General features: G+C 44.7%; 1 protein-coding gene across 1 annotated transcript; it reads right to left on the bottom strand.

The window, feature by feature from the left end:
* Positions 1-1,205: 1,205 nt before the first annotated feature.
* Positions 1,206-6,731, bottom strand: LOC128870147 (uncharacterized). The gene is made up of 3 exons (XM_054112750.1): positions 6,352-6,731; positions 4,823-6,239; positions 1,206-4,679 (listed from the first exon to the last, which is right to left on the bottom strand). The coding sequence occupies exons 1-3, from the start codon at positions 6,729-6,731 to the stop codon at positions 1,206-1,208; spliced, it is 5,271 nt and encodes a 1,756-aa protein (XP_053968725.1).
* Between the last annotated feature and the right edge of the window lie 9,419 nt (positions 6,732-16,150).

Genomic DNA, 16,150 nt, shown 5'->3' with positions numbered 1-16,150 from the left:
ACCCGCCAGAACGACAAGCACACTGATTAATAAGCAATTTGTTTTTTCTGTTTCAGATGACCACAAGTGACGAAATCACGCCGGCCAGCCACTGTACCTCTTGTTTTTGCCGCTTGCTGCAGTGTACAAAAATAGTATCAAAACATTAAACAAAAAAAAAAATTTTTTTTGTACACCTTCTGAACCTTTAATAACATATCAGAAAATCAAACCGATTGAACTTTATTTTCCCTTCCAAAAAATGTCCCAAACATGCCCTCAAAAAAGTGTAAGTTATCAGACTACTACCTTTAGCCATAAAGCGATTTTCGCAATTTGCATACAGGGTTTGAGTTTTCGGATAAAGCTGTCAACCATTTTTCTGCTATAGCTTGAATTTTACTTTCTTTTTTATCAGCTGTGTCCGGAGTCTTTCCTGAGATGACTTGTTTGAGGACAACTTCCATAATATATTCTGGTATTTGCATATAAACGTTTTCATCTAGATCGCCATTCAAATAAGCGGTTATGACATCCATTTGATGTATCTGAAGATTCATTTCCGCTGCTATTGTTCTGATTGATATCAATCGCGTGACTGGTGAATATGTGACGTTGATATCCTCTCCTGGACGTTGCGCGCACCCTTTTGCTACGAGACGCGCTTTCTTCTTGTTGCCCTCTTTCGTTCGAAAAACAAAACGACTGCCAAAAATTTTTTGCTTGATAGGTCGGTCTACGATGTCTCATGTTTAATTCGAAATCTGTGCTATGTACTCATTATCAACAGCTACTTCCCTATTTTACGTGGAAAATTGTTTTAAAAACTTCCACAAACAATAATATATTACTTTATTTCTTGTATTTGAGTTAATTTTTCCATTATATTGAATGAATTTTTGCATTATATTTGTTGACGACGGCAGTTTGACGCGGCTAAATTCCCTTTTAGCAAGCCCTGGTGCAGTACATAAGACTCCGTTTGTTTAGAAAGGCTGAAAACTTTATTTAACGATCAATAAGTTTACAATTAATAAGTGAAAATATTATATGTGTCTTACAATTGTTTTTATGCGCGTCCATGCGCTTTCGTCAACGTCTAGAATCGAAAAGAAAGCTTGGTTCTCTTTGACAGCTGTTGTTTGGCGAATGAGAAAAACAGAGAGGTGAGAAAATGCGAAATGGGTTGCCAAAGTAACCTTTCGCAACACCCCCCTTCGTAAATCTTATGCGGTTTTATGCATGACGTTTACCCCACGTTTTTCAACCTCGACGTCCAATTTCACCAACTTTACTATCGGTCGTGTACATAATCCATTTACTGTCTTGACTACTGCGCTACGAGCTTGGCCATCTTTACCAAAATTCATATCTATTACTACTCCTTTCGGCCACGAATTTCTCTTGGAGTTTTCGTCTACGATGACCACCACGTCGTTCAATTTGATTGGGTTTGCTGGTGGCTGATACCACTTTACACGTCTGGTAAGACAGGGGAGATACTCCTTAACCCAGCGTCTCCAAAATTGGTCAGCCAATTGGCTAGAAATTTTAAAGTTTTGCCATAGAGCCGATCCAGAGTTGGTATTATCTGTTAGTTCTCGAATACCACTAGAGTGTCCCGTCAGAAAGTGGTTTGGCGTAAGAGCTTCATCTTCGGCTGAATCAAGCGGCACGTACGTCAGTGGCCTTGAATTTAAAATGTTTTCGATGTCGGCTAGAACGGCTCTTAACACCTTCTCTCGCATACCGGAATCTGGTAGAATGTCCATTAGAATCGATTTCGTAGAACGTATCATGCGCTCCCATGACCCTCCCATATGTGGTGAAGCGGGGGGAATAAAAATCCATTCAATTTCAGGGTATTTCCTTTCTATATCATCCGACGATATTCTTTCAATTTCTTTTACTAGAAGTACACTAGCACCGCGAAAATTGGTGCCGTTGTCCGATATAATTCGCTTCGGTACTCCACGGCGACTCACAAATTGTTTAAAAATCAGCAAAAACGACTCGGTAGATAAAGTAGGTGAGATTTCAATGTGAACTGCGCGGGTGGTAAGGCATGTGAATAAAGCACCCCACCGCTTTTCACGCCTGCGGCCAATTACAACGTCCATTTGTCCGAAATAGTCAACCCCTGTAAAGGTGAACGGCCTGGTAAAAGGTGACACACGTTCCATTGGCAGATCTCCCATTTGAGGAGGTTGTGGAGAAGCCCTACGGTTCCGGCAGGTTTGACATTTTGCAGCACATTCTTTTACCAGCCTTCTTAAGACGGAGATGCAGAACCTTTGCCTCATCTCGTTGACGACGATCTCGTTGTGATGGTGGTGAAATTTCCTGTGATAGAAGTCGACGAGTAGTCGCGTTACGTCGTGCTTGCGTGGCAGGATTATTGGACGCTTGACATTAATGGCAACACCCTCAGCAGCATCAATTCTACCTTTTACTCGCAGCAGGCCAATCTGGTCTAAGTATGGGGAGAACTTGAAAAGAAAAGATTTTCGATTAATTTCCTCACCATTACGCAGACGACAGATCTCTTCATGGAACACCTCGCTTTGACAATTAAGCATAATTGCAAGCTCTGCTGTCTCTATGTTGTCTGGGTTGAGTAGCTTTTGAAGAAACTGAGAACGTGGCTTTCCCTTCGTAACCAATCGTAGAAAACGTAAAACAAATCGATGCGCACTGCGAAGCTTCTCCCATGTACTAAATCTTTTTACATCCGGGGTTATTTCTGCGGTCGTACCCAATGAGTTGTTAGCGAAATCCATATGCTGTAGAACCTCAACTGTCTCTTCGTCATCATCTGGAAATTGTATAATTGGCCAGCTTGACTTTCGTTCTAGTAGGAATTTAGGTCCACTGAACCAGCGTTGGTTGTCGTCGAATTCTCGGTTGCTGCTCCATTTAGTGCCTTCGTCCGCAATATTCTCACCAGATGGCAGCCACCTCCATTCCCTAATAGTAGAACTCTCGAGGATCTCTCCGATTCTCAGCGCCACGAATTGATGGTATTTTCTTGTGCTCGATCGCAGCCAAAACAACACATTTTTTGAGTCTGTCCAGAATACTCTGCGATTTACTGTAATGGACAGATCATAGCTAAGAACATTTGCCAGCCTAAGTCCCAAAACAGCAGCTAACAGCTCCAGCCTGGGTATGGAAGTGGGCTTCAATGGCGCAACGCGAGTTTTCGAAGCCAAAAGTGAAGAAGGTATTTGCGAACCTACTTCTGACCGGATGTAGGCCACCGCAGCGTAGGCTTTTATGCTTGCATCTACAAAAATGTGCAACTGATTATTTTGGTTTTCGCTGGCAAGTGAAAGGCAACGGGGAATTTTTATGCCGTTGATCGCAGGAATGCGTTTTACCCAACGAAACCAGTTGCAACGTTCTTCTTCTTTAATCGGTTCCTCCCAACCTACTCCGGAGCGCCAGACATCTTGTAAAATAATTTTTGCCTGTACAATGACAAAACCGAGCAAACCCATAGGATCGAAAATCGTCATTATTGTGCGCAAAATTTGTCGCTTCGACACGATCGTATTTTCATTAAAAACTTCCTTTGGAAAATTTTCAATGTATGTTAACTCATCCGAAACTGGCAGCCACCACATCCCTAATACCTTTTCTATAACGGCTTCTGGCTCTTCAAAACATTTGGCGGCTGGAACGTCGTCAGCATCTAATGAAAATAGTACGTGTTTGGAATTAGATTTCCAGTTTCTCATTTGGAATCCGCCCTCCTGATGAACCCAACGAACTTTAGTTGCTAGACGAGCCAATTCATTTTCAGAGTCTGCACTCTGAAGCCAATCGTCAACAAATGTGTTACTAACGATGGCCCGTTCGGCGTCGGGATGAAGATCAGCAAATCGGTGAGCGTTACGATTTTTTATGTAGTTCGCCAAGGAAGGCGAGCACGAAGCGCCGAATGTCATAACCCTCATCACGTAGATATCATAGTCGCGAGACGAGCCATCGTTTCGCCAAAGAAATTTTTGGGCCACTTGATCTTCTTTTATAATTTTAATCTGGTGGAACATTTCGCGTATATCTCCACAAACTGCGAAACGTCGTTCGCGAAATCGGAGCAGTACCCCCAATAGAGACTTTAGTAGATCGGGCCCTTTCAGCAACATATCATTGAGCCCGACACCCTTTACCCTTGCTGCAGCATCCCAAACCAATCGAGTTTTCTTTTTATTGGCATTGAGAACAGTAAATATAGGGAGATACCAAGACCGAGCGCTATATTTTATTTCGTTTTTGTTCAACTTACGTACGTACCCTTTTTTCTCATAATCATGTATTTTGTTTATAAGAAATTGACGAATTGACGAATCACGCTTCATTTTACTTTCTAAGCACGAGAGTCGCCGGATTGCCATAGGCAGCGAATCGGGAAGCTCGACAGCTTCGTGCTTCCAAAGTAACCCGGTTTCCCATCTCTTTTCAGCGGAGATAAAGCGCGTGGTCTTTTCCATGATTTGAAGAGCGCGTTCATCATCTTTAGATATCAACGGCTTAATTGGTGCATATGATGCCATCGGATCAATAGAAAAATATGTTTTCAGTTGCTGGTCCATACGATCGTCTCTGGTTGTATCACATTCGCAGGTATGCAATATTCTCGGTTGTTCAGCGCAGTTAGTTTTCTCGCGCCCATATACACTCCATCCTAGTCGGCACTTTGCGGCAATAAGGTCGGATCCCCTATCTTCTCTTATTTCGATAGGGATTCCTATTTTAGCGTTGTCCAAACCTATCAAAATTCGCGCTCTTGCTTTATTATAGGGTCGAATCGGCAAACCCTTAATGTGTGCGTGCTTACTAATCGTAGAGCTGAACAGCGACTGCTGAGGAAGTAGTAGATTAGCAACGGTTCGAACGTTTCGAAGCCTGTATTTTTGAGAGGGAATGTAATCGGTGAAACGTAAAGATTGACAAATTTGGAATTTGCCTCATTTTGAGTAATTTCTCCCGTCCAACGCAAGCACAACGATTCAACTGGCCCATCTAAATCAAGCTCGTTCGCCAATTGAGACTCAATTAGCGTACAGGAGGCTCCTTCGTCGATAAGGGCGAATGTACGTATTGCTTTGGTACCGCTATGTAAAATTACCTCCACATACCTGAAAAGCGCCCTTTGCGTTTCTTTATCAGCAGCTGTGCCCAACTCGTGGTATAATGTTGCTTGTTGTCGTTTTCCAATCGCCAACGAGGTTCCATTGTGAAGCAGTGGATGGTGAGCCATTCTACAATCATCTACGCTACAGCACCTTTTCGAATTACATCGACGAATGAAATGACTTTTGAAGCAGCGTAAACAGAGTTTATTTTCCCGTACAAATTTCCATCTGTCACTTTGCGATAGGGCACGAAACTCATAGCAATCGGACAGCGTATGGCTCGCACCGCATTTCAGGCAATTTATCGACTTTTCACTCTGCTCGTTATTTTTCGCAACCACATCGTGAATCATTATTCTGCCCTTTAGTGATTCGCGATTTCCCTTTTTTGCTTCGACGTTGCTATTACATGATGATATCGCTGATGTCTGGATGGAAGTGACCTGGCTAGCGCACATGGCTAGACCGAAAAGCCAATCATCGAATGCAGCAATGTCAGCGCGTCTCAGGGACATACATTGCTGGCCCCAACTCAACCTTTGGTTACATGGCAGTTTAGCTACCAGCTCGTTTAATAGCACTGGATCATTTAGATAATCGTTTAGACCGACCGCCTGCATTGTAGCGCGATAATTTTGTACCGCTAATGAAAGTGTTACTAAGGTTTCTAATTTGTCTGGGTTTACACATGGTTCCTCCCTTAACCTACGCAGCATTACTTGGTGAATTACGTCTGGTCTACCATACAACATGCGGAGTGTATTAATGGCCAATCCAACCGTAGACGGCACCATAAGCCTACCACGAACTGCCTCTAATGCTTGGCCCTTCAAGCATTTCTGCAACCTAATAAGGTTTTCTTGGTCCGTGAATCCGCACCGTATGGTAGACTGCTCGTAGTTAGTAATAAATACGGGCCAGTCTTCAGGCATACCTGTAAAGGTTGGCAGATCTTTCGAAAGCACTTCACGACTAGCTATATGTGCCGCAGTCAAGTTTAGGTCGGCTGTCGTAGAGTAACTGTACGGATTAGTAACGGTCGGATACCCTCCATAAGGCATATTTAAGTTAGGGTTAACATTTGGGTGTGATAATCCTGAAGCAACCGATGTTGGCAAACTGTGCAAATTGTGCAATGAGGTATATGCAGAAAAGGGTTGAGATGAAGACAAGAGATGAAGAGGTCAAGTTGGGCAGCATGGTCGTCATGCCGTTCGTAGTCGAAGTATACGGAAATGTCATCACGTTAGCAAGGTTAGGGACGACATTGAACGTGGTCGATGGAATGTGTGTTCCCGTTATACCTGCAGTTTGGTTGCATTGCAGTTCTATAGGTTGTGGAACGCCACATGCGTATGGCTGTGCTGTACTGTAATAGTGTGTAGCCCTAATCCCGGAGGTGCCTGAAGTGCAGGGGGGTGCAAATGGTGCAGTTTGACGAACAGGTGTAGATGAGTGTCGATCTGGCGCGGTGTCGGCAGTAGGCGTTTCGGTGCCAATTGTCACAGCATGGCCAGTTTTGTCAGCCTCATCTAATAAACCCTCGACTGCGCTTATTGTATCAGCATCCGCGTTTCCCCGTGGCGATGCAGCTTTAGAAACATCCTCCATTTTTACAGCTTATTAAACGAAAATCTCTTTAAAGTCAATTTTTTCAGAATATTGACGACGGCAGTTTGACGCGGCTAAATTCCCTTTTAGCAAGCCCTGGTGCAGTACATAAGACTCCGTTTGTTTAGAAAGGCTGAAAACTTTATTTAACGATCAAAAAGTTTACAATTATTTAATAAGTGAAAATATTGTATGTGTCTTACAATTGCTTTTATGCGCGTCCATGCGCTTTCGTCAACGTCTAGAATCGAAAAGAAAGCTTGAATCTCTTTGACAGCTGTTGATTGGCGAATGAGAAAAACAGAGAGGTGAGAAAATGCGAAATGGGTTGCCAAAGTAACCTTTCGCAACAATAGTGAATGAATTTTTTTTTAATAAAAAAAAAGCTAACGGAAGCCAAACCCAAAATTGTTTTCTTTTCCCAGAAGCCATTTGTCGATACTACCACTATTATAATACGGTTTTACTCGTAGCTACACAAAAAGTGGTAGTTTTAGGTAGTACGAGATAACTCGTAGTTGGCTTCCTGGAAGGGAAATCATACTACGAGTTATATCGTAGTTGGCAGTCAACGTGTTAAGCCAATTCTCATTTATCTTGGCCTACATCTTCCGTATCTCGATTTCGACGATGGAAATGCATCTTCACTTTCTCATTGACTGACCGATTTTTCAGTTATTTCCTCGCAATAAGTTTTGTTTCTAACCGCTTTAAATTCCAATTCTATTTCAAAATCTAGCTTCTCTCTGTCAAAACTTGACATCGCGGTTGGCCAGAATTTTTTGCTTTTTTGGATACCAGAGTTTATAAGTTTTAGTCTCATTTGAATATCCAACTAAAATACACTCTTCAGATCGCGGGTCACAATTGTCCAGATATTTTTGAAAGTTACCGTTTTTTTTTTTTTTTTTTTTTTTGTCGGGACAACTAGCAAGTGCAGCACTCAGACATTAATTGCGTCCATTGTACTACACTAGGATTCCCTTTTAATTTTCTTTAAATCTACCCGATCTCCGAAGAAATCTGAGTAGATCTTGTGGTGCCAAGGAGCCAAGATGGTCGCTTCTTAACACATCAGTGCCAAAGACCTCAAACCTGATTCGGGCGAAGGCGGGGCAGACACACAGGAAGTGGTCCGCCGTCTCATCCTCCTCTTCACAAGCTGGGCAGAGTACACTGTCTGAGATGCCCAACCTTTCCATGTGCTTTGCCCACAGAAAGTGGCCCGTCATCAGTCCAACCAGCCGTCTGCACTCCCCTCTGATTAATGACAGAAGGGTTTGCGACAGTCGATCGGACATGACAGGTAACATCAGTTTTGTCCATCTGCAGCCTCTCTCAGCCTGCCAAGCTCGCTTGTGGGTAGTAGTTACCCATTTGCTAACCGTGGCCGTGATGGCCGCAGAAGGGGAGTGGCAAAGCGGGCTCTGGGCCATAGAAGTTGGCTTCAGAGCCCATCTTAGCTAAGGAGTCAGAGGTCTCGTTACCCGCGATACCCACGTGTCCCGGGACCCATGTTAGCATCAGGCTATTATGTCTGCCGACATAGTTCAGCCTGGATTTACAGGACTTCACTACCCCTGATGTGGTTTGAGGGCTGTCTAAGGCCATAAGCGCTGCTTGGCTGTCGCTGCAGACACATATAGATCTGCCTCTCCATCGTTTTTCCACAACAAAGTTCATCGCTTCTTGAACTGCATACACCTCCGCTTGAAACACAGATGCATGCATTCCAAGAGCAAAGTGCAGTTTTGTCCCGCTGGATTCCACGTAGACCCCAGAGCCGGAGCCATGCTCGGTCCTGGAGCCATCCGTAAAAATGCGAAAACAGTGTTTGCCGGGCTCATTTTCTGAGTCTCCCCACAACTGAGCCTCTGGTAGCACTACACTGTATCTCTTTTCAAGTACGACTCTTGATGGCATTGAGTCAAGGGGCATGGAGAGAATCGTTGGATCGATGTCCATGCCTTCTCTGTGTTCCAATGCCGGACAAGGGCCGTACCAGTTCCCACTGTGTTTCAGTCTGCAGATGGCCTTCAGGGCCTCTCCTCGGATGAAAGCATCAAGTGGTGGTAAACCAATCAGAGCATCTAGTGCCGGGCCTGAAGTAGTCGGAAAAGCTCCGGTGCAACAGATGGCCACAGTGCGTTGTAGTCTCGATAAGGTCCTCCTGACTCCCACTAGGGATAGTCTACTCATCCAGACCACTGATGCATAGGTGATAATGGGTCTTATCATAGCCGTGTAGATCCATAGGACCTTGCTAGGAGAGAGACCCCACGTTTTCCCAAAGACACCTTTGCACTGCCAGAAAGCTGTCAGCGCTTTGGATGCCTTTGTCTCAACGTGTGATTTCCATAGGAGCTTACTATCGAGGATTACTCCTAGATATTTAATTTCCTTGGATAGCTGGATTATGATTCCTTTTAGCCTTGGCAGAACGAGTCCGTCAAGCTTCCTCCTTCTGGTAAAGAGGACAATAGCAGTCTTGGCGGGATTTGCCGACAGCCCGTTCGCACAGCACCAAGTGTCAATCCGATCCAGAGTTTTCTACACTTTCCTGCAGATGTTCATAAGCGAAGAGCCTGTTACCAAACAAGCAACATCGTCCGCATATGCTTGTGCGTAGACTCCCGACTCGTTTAAGGTGGTGAGTAGAGGATCGATTACCATGCACCAGAGTAATGGAGACAGCACACCGCCTTGGGGGCAGCCTCTGTTAACCCCAGATGACACCAGCAGATCTTCCTCTGCTCGCACCGAAACGATTCTTTGGGCCAGCATCGAACGAATCCAATTTACCAGCACCCGGTCTACGCCGTGCCTACTAGCAGAGTTACACATACTATCAAAAGTGGCATTATCAAACGCCCCCTCTATGTCTAAAAAGATACCCATAGCGTAGTCCCTCCTGTCGATGGCCAGCTCTACCCTAGCAACAAGGTTTTGCAGTGCCGACTCGCAGGATTTTCCACTCTGATAGGCATGCTGAAATAGAGACAGAGGGTGAGCCTTCAGCGACTTCTGACTTATGCGCAGTTCCACCAGTCGTTCGAGACTTTTCAGCATGAAAGAGGTAATGCTGATTGGTCTAAAGCTTTTAGGGCTGGTGTAGTCGTCTTTTCCAACATTTGGGATGAAAGCGACCCTCACCATCCTCCAAGAGCGTGGTATGTAAGCCAGTGCCAGGCATGCCGAGAAGATTTTCTTCAGGGCTGCTGTCACGAACTCTGCACCCTCCTTCAGCATGGCAGGAAATATGCCATCTGGTCCGGGCGACTTGTAGTCGCCAAAAGATTTGATGGCAAATCGAATGGCGGCCTCATTCACCACAGATCTGGCAACGAACCAGTCATGCCGAGAAGGTGTATCAGCTCTGACAACTGCCTCTATCAATAAGGGCTGTTGCCGGCTGATGCTTATCTGATTACCAGGAAAGTGAGATTCCATCAGCAAGCTCACTTTGCCGCTCCGTGAAGGAGTCATCAGATTTCCTAAGTGACCCCAGCTTTGCAGTTGGGTCCCTTTTCAGGATCCTAACCAATTTCGCCGTGTCACTCAGAGATTCAATACCGCTGCAGAATTCCCTAAATGAGGCTTTTTTCGATTCCTGAATAAGCCTCTTGTAGTTCTTCTGAACATCACGGTATCGCTCCCAGTCCTCTGCAAGGTTAGTCTTGAGGGCCCGGTTTAGAAGTTTTCTCGACTCACGCCTCAACATCTGGAGCTCTCGGTTCCACCACGGAACGGGAGTCCGGCTCGGGAGAGGTCGAATTGGACAGGCTGACTCAAAACAGTCGGTTAGGGCAGCGTTGAGTTTCTCAACAGCCGCCTCAACGGCCTGTTCTTTTCGAAGTCTTGGTGGCGCAACGTCAAGGTCCCGCAACGCCTCCCTAAACTTCTGCCAGTCTGTTTTTCTTGGGTTTCTAGAGGGCAATGGCATTTGTGCCTCCTCGCCACACTGAAACTCAATGTACCTGTGGTCCGAGCACGAATCTTCGGCAAGGACTCTCCAGTTCTTGATTGACCACCCAAATTTTGAGTTTGATAGGGTGAGATCAGGGATAGGGCTTACAAACGTTGGCTGTGAGCCCTTGTTGTGTATGTCTAGGCAAGAGGACGCGATAAATTCGAATAGTCGAGAGCCCCGTCCATTGCACTTGCTGCTGCCCCAGATTGTATGCTGGGCATTAGCATCGCAACATAGGATGAGACCCAGATTGCACCGCTCACAGAACCTCACGAGACTAGTGGCCTTCCCGGGTGGTGGCCCTTCCAGAGCATCGTAAGGAAAATAAGCAGATGCAATCAAAAACTTCGACCATCCGCGTCTACCTCTGTAACACACCTCAGCCGCTACCAGGTCTTGGCAACAGAATTGCTCAAGACCCGTCACAGTGAGATGGGATGATACTATAAGACCGGTCCTAGGTCTACTCGAACTCCTGTCATATATTAACGTGGCCCCTTTCAGCGCACTTAGGCCACAGAGACGGCCCGTAAAGACCCAGGGCTCTTGCACTGCTGTTATGTGGGGTAATGTATGCAGCTGAGTAAGCCTTCTACTTAGTAGTGCAGTGGCGGCTTTGGAATGCTGCAAGTTAATCTGCGTCACCGTCAAGGGACGGTAGCTACAGGAACCGTCCGAGCCAATCATTTGGGAAAGACATGGAGCTGACCGTCCCAAAGAAGAGACTCAGACGGTTCCAGTACCGTGAGCCCATGACATCAACACTGGCCTCATCCACTCGCACCACAAGAGCAGCCCCTTTCTTTCCTTCCCGGTTTTGGCTCTTGGTGCACGAGAGGACTCGCCAAAGCCTCGTGTTGATGCCCGGATTCTGAGCACGTAGACAGGATAGGACATCCGCCGTAGACAGGTCTGGATCCGGAATCCAGCAGATGGCCTTCCTGAGAGGTACACTCTCCTCGCTGTTGACTGCGAAGCGAGTGGTCCCCATGGGGGGCACGTCATTGACCACGGTCCTGATCCACTCGAAGTTGGCCAGAGACGCGCACGTCACCTTTATGGTGCCGTCCTTTGTCTCATACCCTTCGCGTTGGCTTCAGGACCGGAGGCAATACTTTTGCAGTATTTGATTTCTGCATCCGTCAGCTGATGGTCAGGCCCCAGTTTTCCAATCACAGCCACAGGTCGTGGGCCAGCAGCCTTCTCGCTATAGGATTGCTTGGCCGCACCCTTGGATGTGCTTGGGCGAAGGTGCAGCTCCCGATCCTCCACTGACGAAGATTTCGCCGGGCAGACAGCTGTGCTGGACATTTTTTCGAGGCACCGATAGGGACGTGGCTCAGCAGAACCTTTTCCCGCCACATTGACTGGCGCCAAGACCGCGTTCATACCTTGGGGGGTCGTGGCTCGGCCATTGGCGGCAACCGCAGGGCAAGGAGGTGTGCTGCTTTCAGCCACCGTCTTTCTCCGCTTGCCTCGAGAGCGAGACAACTTGGGAGTGCCTGTGCCCACCGTAGATTCGGTAGCTTCCGTGGGTGTCACTTCCGCTGACCGAGGTCGTTTGGAAGGCACAGACGCAGAAGGGCCGGCAGAGCCACATGAGGATTTCTCCCGCATGAGCCTTGCCCGCCGCTTTCTTCTCTTCCTCCTTGCCGCGCTCTTCGATTTCCCTGCTTCTTTGGGAGGTCGTGCAGCCACCGAAGAGACCTCACAACTCAGGCCCTCAGAAGCAGGGAAACGTTTTTCAGACTCTGAAGGAGAGGAGATTGCGATAGCAACCCCCGTCTCCTCCAGGATGCGCTCTCGCTCGTAGAGCTGAGAGACTTGGGTAATGGTTGGGGCCTCCAGAATCCATGCCCCTGCCGCCGAAGCGGGTGGATTGCCACTTGTGTGGATTCCACCTGGAGTAATAGAACCATTGTTTTCCATTACCTTTTGGTTTTTTCGGGACTCCTCCCTAGCCAGTTTGGTTCGCGGATGGCACCCTGATTCTATGCCAACTTTGAGTCATCACACGAGTGTTGAACCCACCCCATCAGGGAAGGCCACTTTTGTGATGCCAGGGCTCCCTATCCACCACCTGGGACGCGCCCGATGGGAGATCAGGCAACTCCACACGGGTTACCGTTAATATTTTCTAAACCGTTGTCCGATTGGAGCAACTTTATTTTCTGGATTTTTTTTTAATTTTAAACATTGGCAGTACCACGGACTTTCGTTTTATGAAATAGACTTCACTGCAGCGAGGAAAATCGTGCGTAAATGGCACAAAATATTTCGCACCTAAGTGTGAGTAAGTCATAGGCCCACAGACATCACAATTTCGAGCAGTTCTGTGGTACGCTGCTCACTTTACTTAGGAAAGCTTTCTTGTATTTGTTTTTGGCTAACACAAATCTCACAAGTTGCTACAATAATTTTTCATTGCTCTCCAAATTCATACAATGTACCATACCTGTGGCACATTTTAAATCGATTTCATTGAGATTATCCATACGAACATGCCAGGTGTGAAGTTTGATAAGTTTCGCTTAAGAAATATTTGCTGTCGGTTGTGAACTTTTAATATTATAATATATAACCCGCCAATGCGAGTGGCAGTAAGTACTGGTTTACCTTTTTCTATAATCGGTGCCTTATCTCGCTTAAATATTACTTCAAATCCTTTTTCTGTAATCTTCTACACTGAAAGTAAATTTGTTCTCAAGTCTGGCACGTACACAACATGTTCGAGTTTTATCGTTAATAACAACCCTGACGTTGCCTATGCCCGTGATATTCGCTGTGTCACTATTTGCCAAACTAAGCGTTTTTCTTATTTTTTTGAAGTTAGTGAAGTTGGAGATCAAACCTAATTCATTCGGAGATCAAACCTAATTCCGAGGAAGATATTGCAAGCCTTTTGATCGAACTATTTCCACTTTGCAACATTTTCGCCAGTTGGACCAGGTTTCTCTGCCGATGCGTAGCTGCACAGGTCAGCCTTTATCAGAATAGCACGCATGTGCAATTTCCAACTATCCCTAAACCCGGATATAGTGTATCAAACCTTATGGATATGCCAGCCATAGTTAATGTAAATGGACGGGCTGTTAAGAAAAACTCTTACCAGATAGTTTTATCCACCATAACTTAAAAATACTTATCTTTCTCTTTGATTTTGGTATAGTCCTGGGCCCATAACTTGTTGCTCAGAACACCCTTTAATCAAGAAGAAAAAATAATAAAAAAAACGGAAGTGCAGAAAGTTACATGTTCAAGTATGTAAGTAAAATAAAATGTTTGAATAATACATAGATGACGTAAAGACTTGCATACAAAATTGCTTCGTACTGTTACATTGTTCAACAATGTCTATAGTAAATTTTTCAATTATTTTTATAAATCTTAGTATTAGTTTTAGCAGTCTATTTTGTGTTGATGTTAGTATTTTGTACCAGTATTTGTGGATGTGGTCTATTCCTGGATATTTCCAGTTACGTTTATTTTTGATAAGTGCTACAAGTTCTGTTAGGATTATTGTGATGTTTTCTTGTGTTGGTATAGTTCTGTGCATCTCTTCTTCTTGTTTTAGCCATAAGCTGTTATTACGCCCTTCTTATTTTGACATATGTTTTACCAATATTTTGTATATGTTGTTTTGTTGTTAGAGTTTTATAAATAGTTTTTCGTTGCACCTAAATATTATATTTTGTTTCTTCCTTTCATTTGATTTACTTAGCCTATATGCATACACTTTTAAGTTTTGTTTTAAAGTATTTAGCGAGATTGTAAGAGATTCGTTTTCTGTAAATCAATTGTTTGTTTGCTGCATGCGCTTGTGATTAGTTTTGCCTTGTGCTAACATTTTTCCGACTAGTGTGAAGTTTTTGCTCTCCTCCTATTCTGTAGCTCGTCGAAATTCTTTACGTTCGCCACCGCTATCTGTTGTTCTGGATAATACGGAGAATAATCCCAACTGCCGTCTGCCCTAACCTGAGTAGCCGAACCGACGTTCAAAATATGAGTAATTTGTCACTGCAGCCAACAACAATGCCAAATTTTGGTTCTCCTTCTTAGAAAATGTTGAATGAAAGCGGATATACGATTCGATAGGGGATACGCTGTGATGATGCTGCTTCCCTCTCTTTCGCTGATGCTACTGTAACTCCCGTAACTGATAGAGTTTCTGCTGACTATGCTGCTTCGTTCTAATGCTCCTCTCATACACCTGCTGATACCACTTCTCTCTCGTTCGCTGCTGGTGCTGTTGCCGTAAACAACACAATAAGTATTGGTGCAAATACTGCTTCACAGCCTCCTACACAGTGGTCTACTGTTACTGGTAAACGGCTAAAAAAAAAAAGAGATCGGATGTGTTGTCGGTAGAACGGAGCACACCGTGTAAGCTACATAGAAGCCTCTCAAATAGAACTTGCTAATAAATAATGAATTATCGAGCAATTGTGTATTTGCGTAAAAAGTTCATCCGGTTTGAAATTTGAAACCTAGAAAGCTGACACTGATTATTATTATTATAAGGCCATTACGCACTGCGACCATAGTTGATCTATTTTGCAAGGCCTATTTTTGTAACCCTAGAATTTTAGGCCTTTTAAGAATTTTAGCAAGATTTTGAGTTTGTTGTTCAAAGATTGCATGGAGATACTACGGTACCACCAAGGTGGGGAAGTCTTTGCCTGCCTAATGCAGGACATTCACAAAGCACATGTTCTGAGCTTTCTATGTCCATTTCGCAAAAGCGACAGTCCAATATTATTGAAATGATACTTCAGGGTGTAGTGACCTTTAAAATATCCTATTAAAAGTCGCAGATTTACTCTGCTTAGTGAGAGTAGCCTGTCAGATATTCCTTTGCTGGGACTTAGAAATTGTTTAGCTTGACGCTGACCGTCACAGTTTAGTCAGTGTGCTGCAAATTTCTTTCTCCCCGTTTCCTAAGTAATTCATTAACGTGGCTTCTTATGAGTCCAGCCTAGATTATCAGGTCAGTCCATAAGTTCGTGCGTACTTCACACATAATTTCACTTTTGAACGATTTTTGCATACAGAAAATTATTCGCGGAATATAACGGAACTATTTATATTTTCATTGATATATTGTGCATTTAACAAGTGATTTTAATCGCGGATAGAAGCACGTATTGTTAAAAAATAAAATGGAATCTTCGAACGCGTATAAGAGGCATATTTTGTATTTTTTTTATAAAAGTGTTAAAAATGCAGCAACTTCTGGTGCAGTAATAAACACTGTTCACGGAGAGGATACCGTGAGTGTAAGGATTGCGCAAAAGTGGTTTTCAAAACTCCGAAGTGGTAACTGCGACGTGGATGATGCTCCGCGCGCTGGTCGTCCTGAAGCCTTTAACTCCTACGCCTTGCTCGAACTCGTGGGAACTGAGCCAAATTTGACAGTCGATATGATAGCTCAGAGATTAAATTCATCGCA

This window comes from Anastrepha ludens, chromosome X (genome assembly GCF_028408465.1).
Source record: "Anastrepha ludens isolate Willacy chromosome X, idAnaLude1.1, whole genome shotgun sequence".
Taxonomy (NCBI): domain Eukaryota; kingdom Metazoa; phylum Arthropoda; class Insecta; order Diptera; family Tephritidae; genus Anastrepha; species Anastrepha ludens.
Note: the sequence above shows the minus strand (reverse complement) of the source record. Positions and strands in the feature narration are given on the sequence as shown.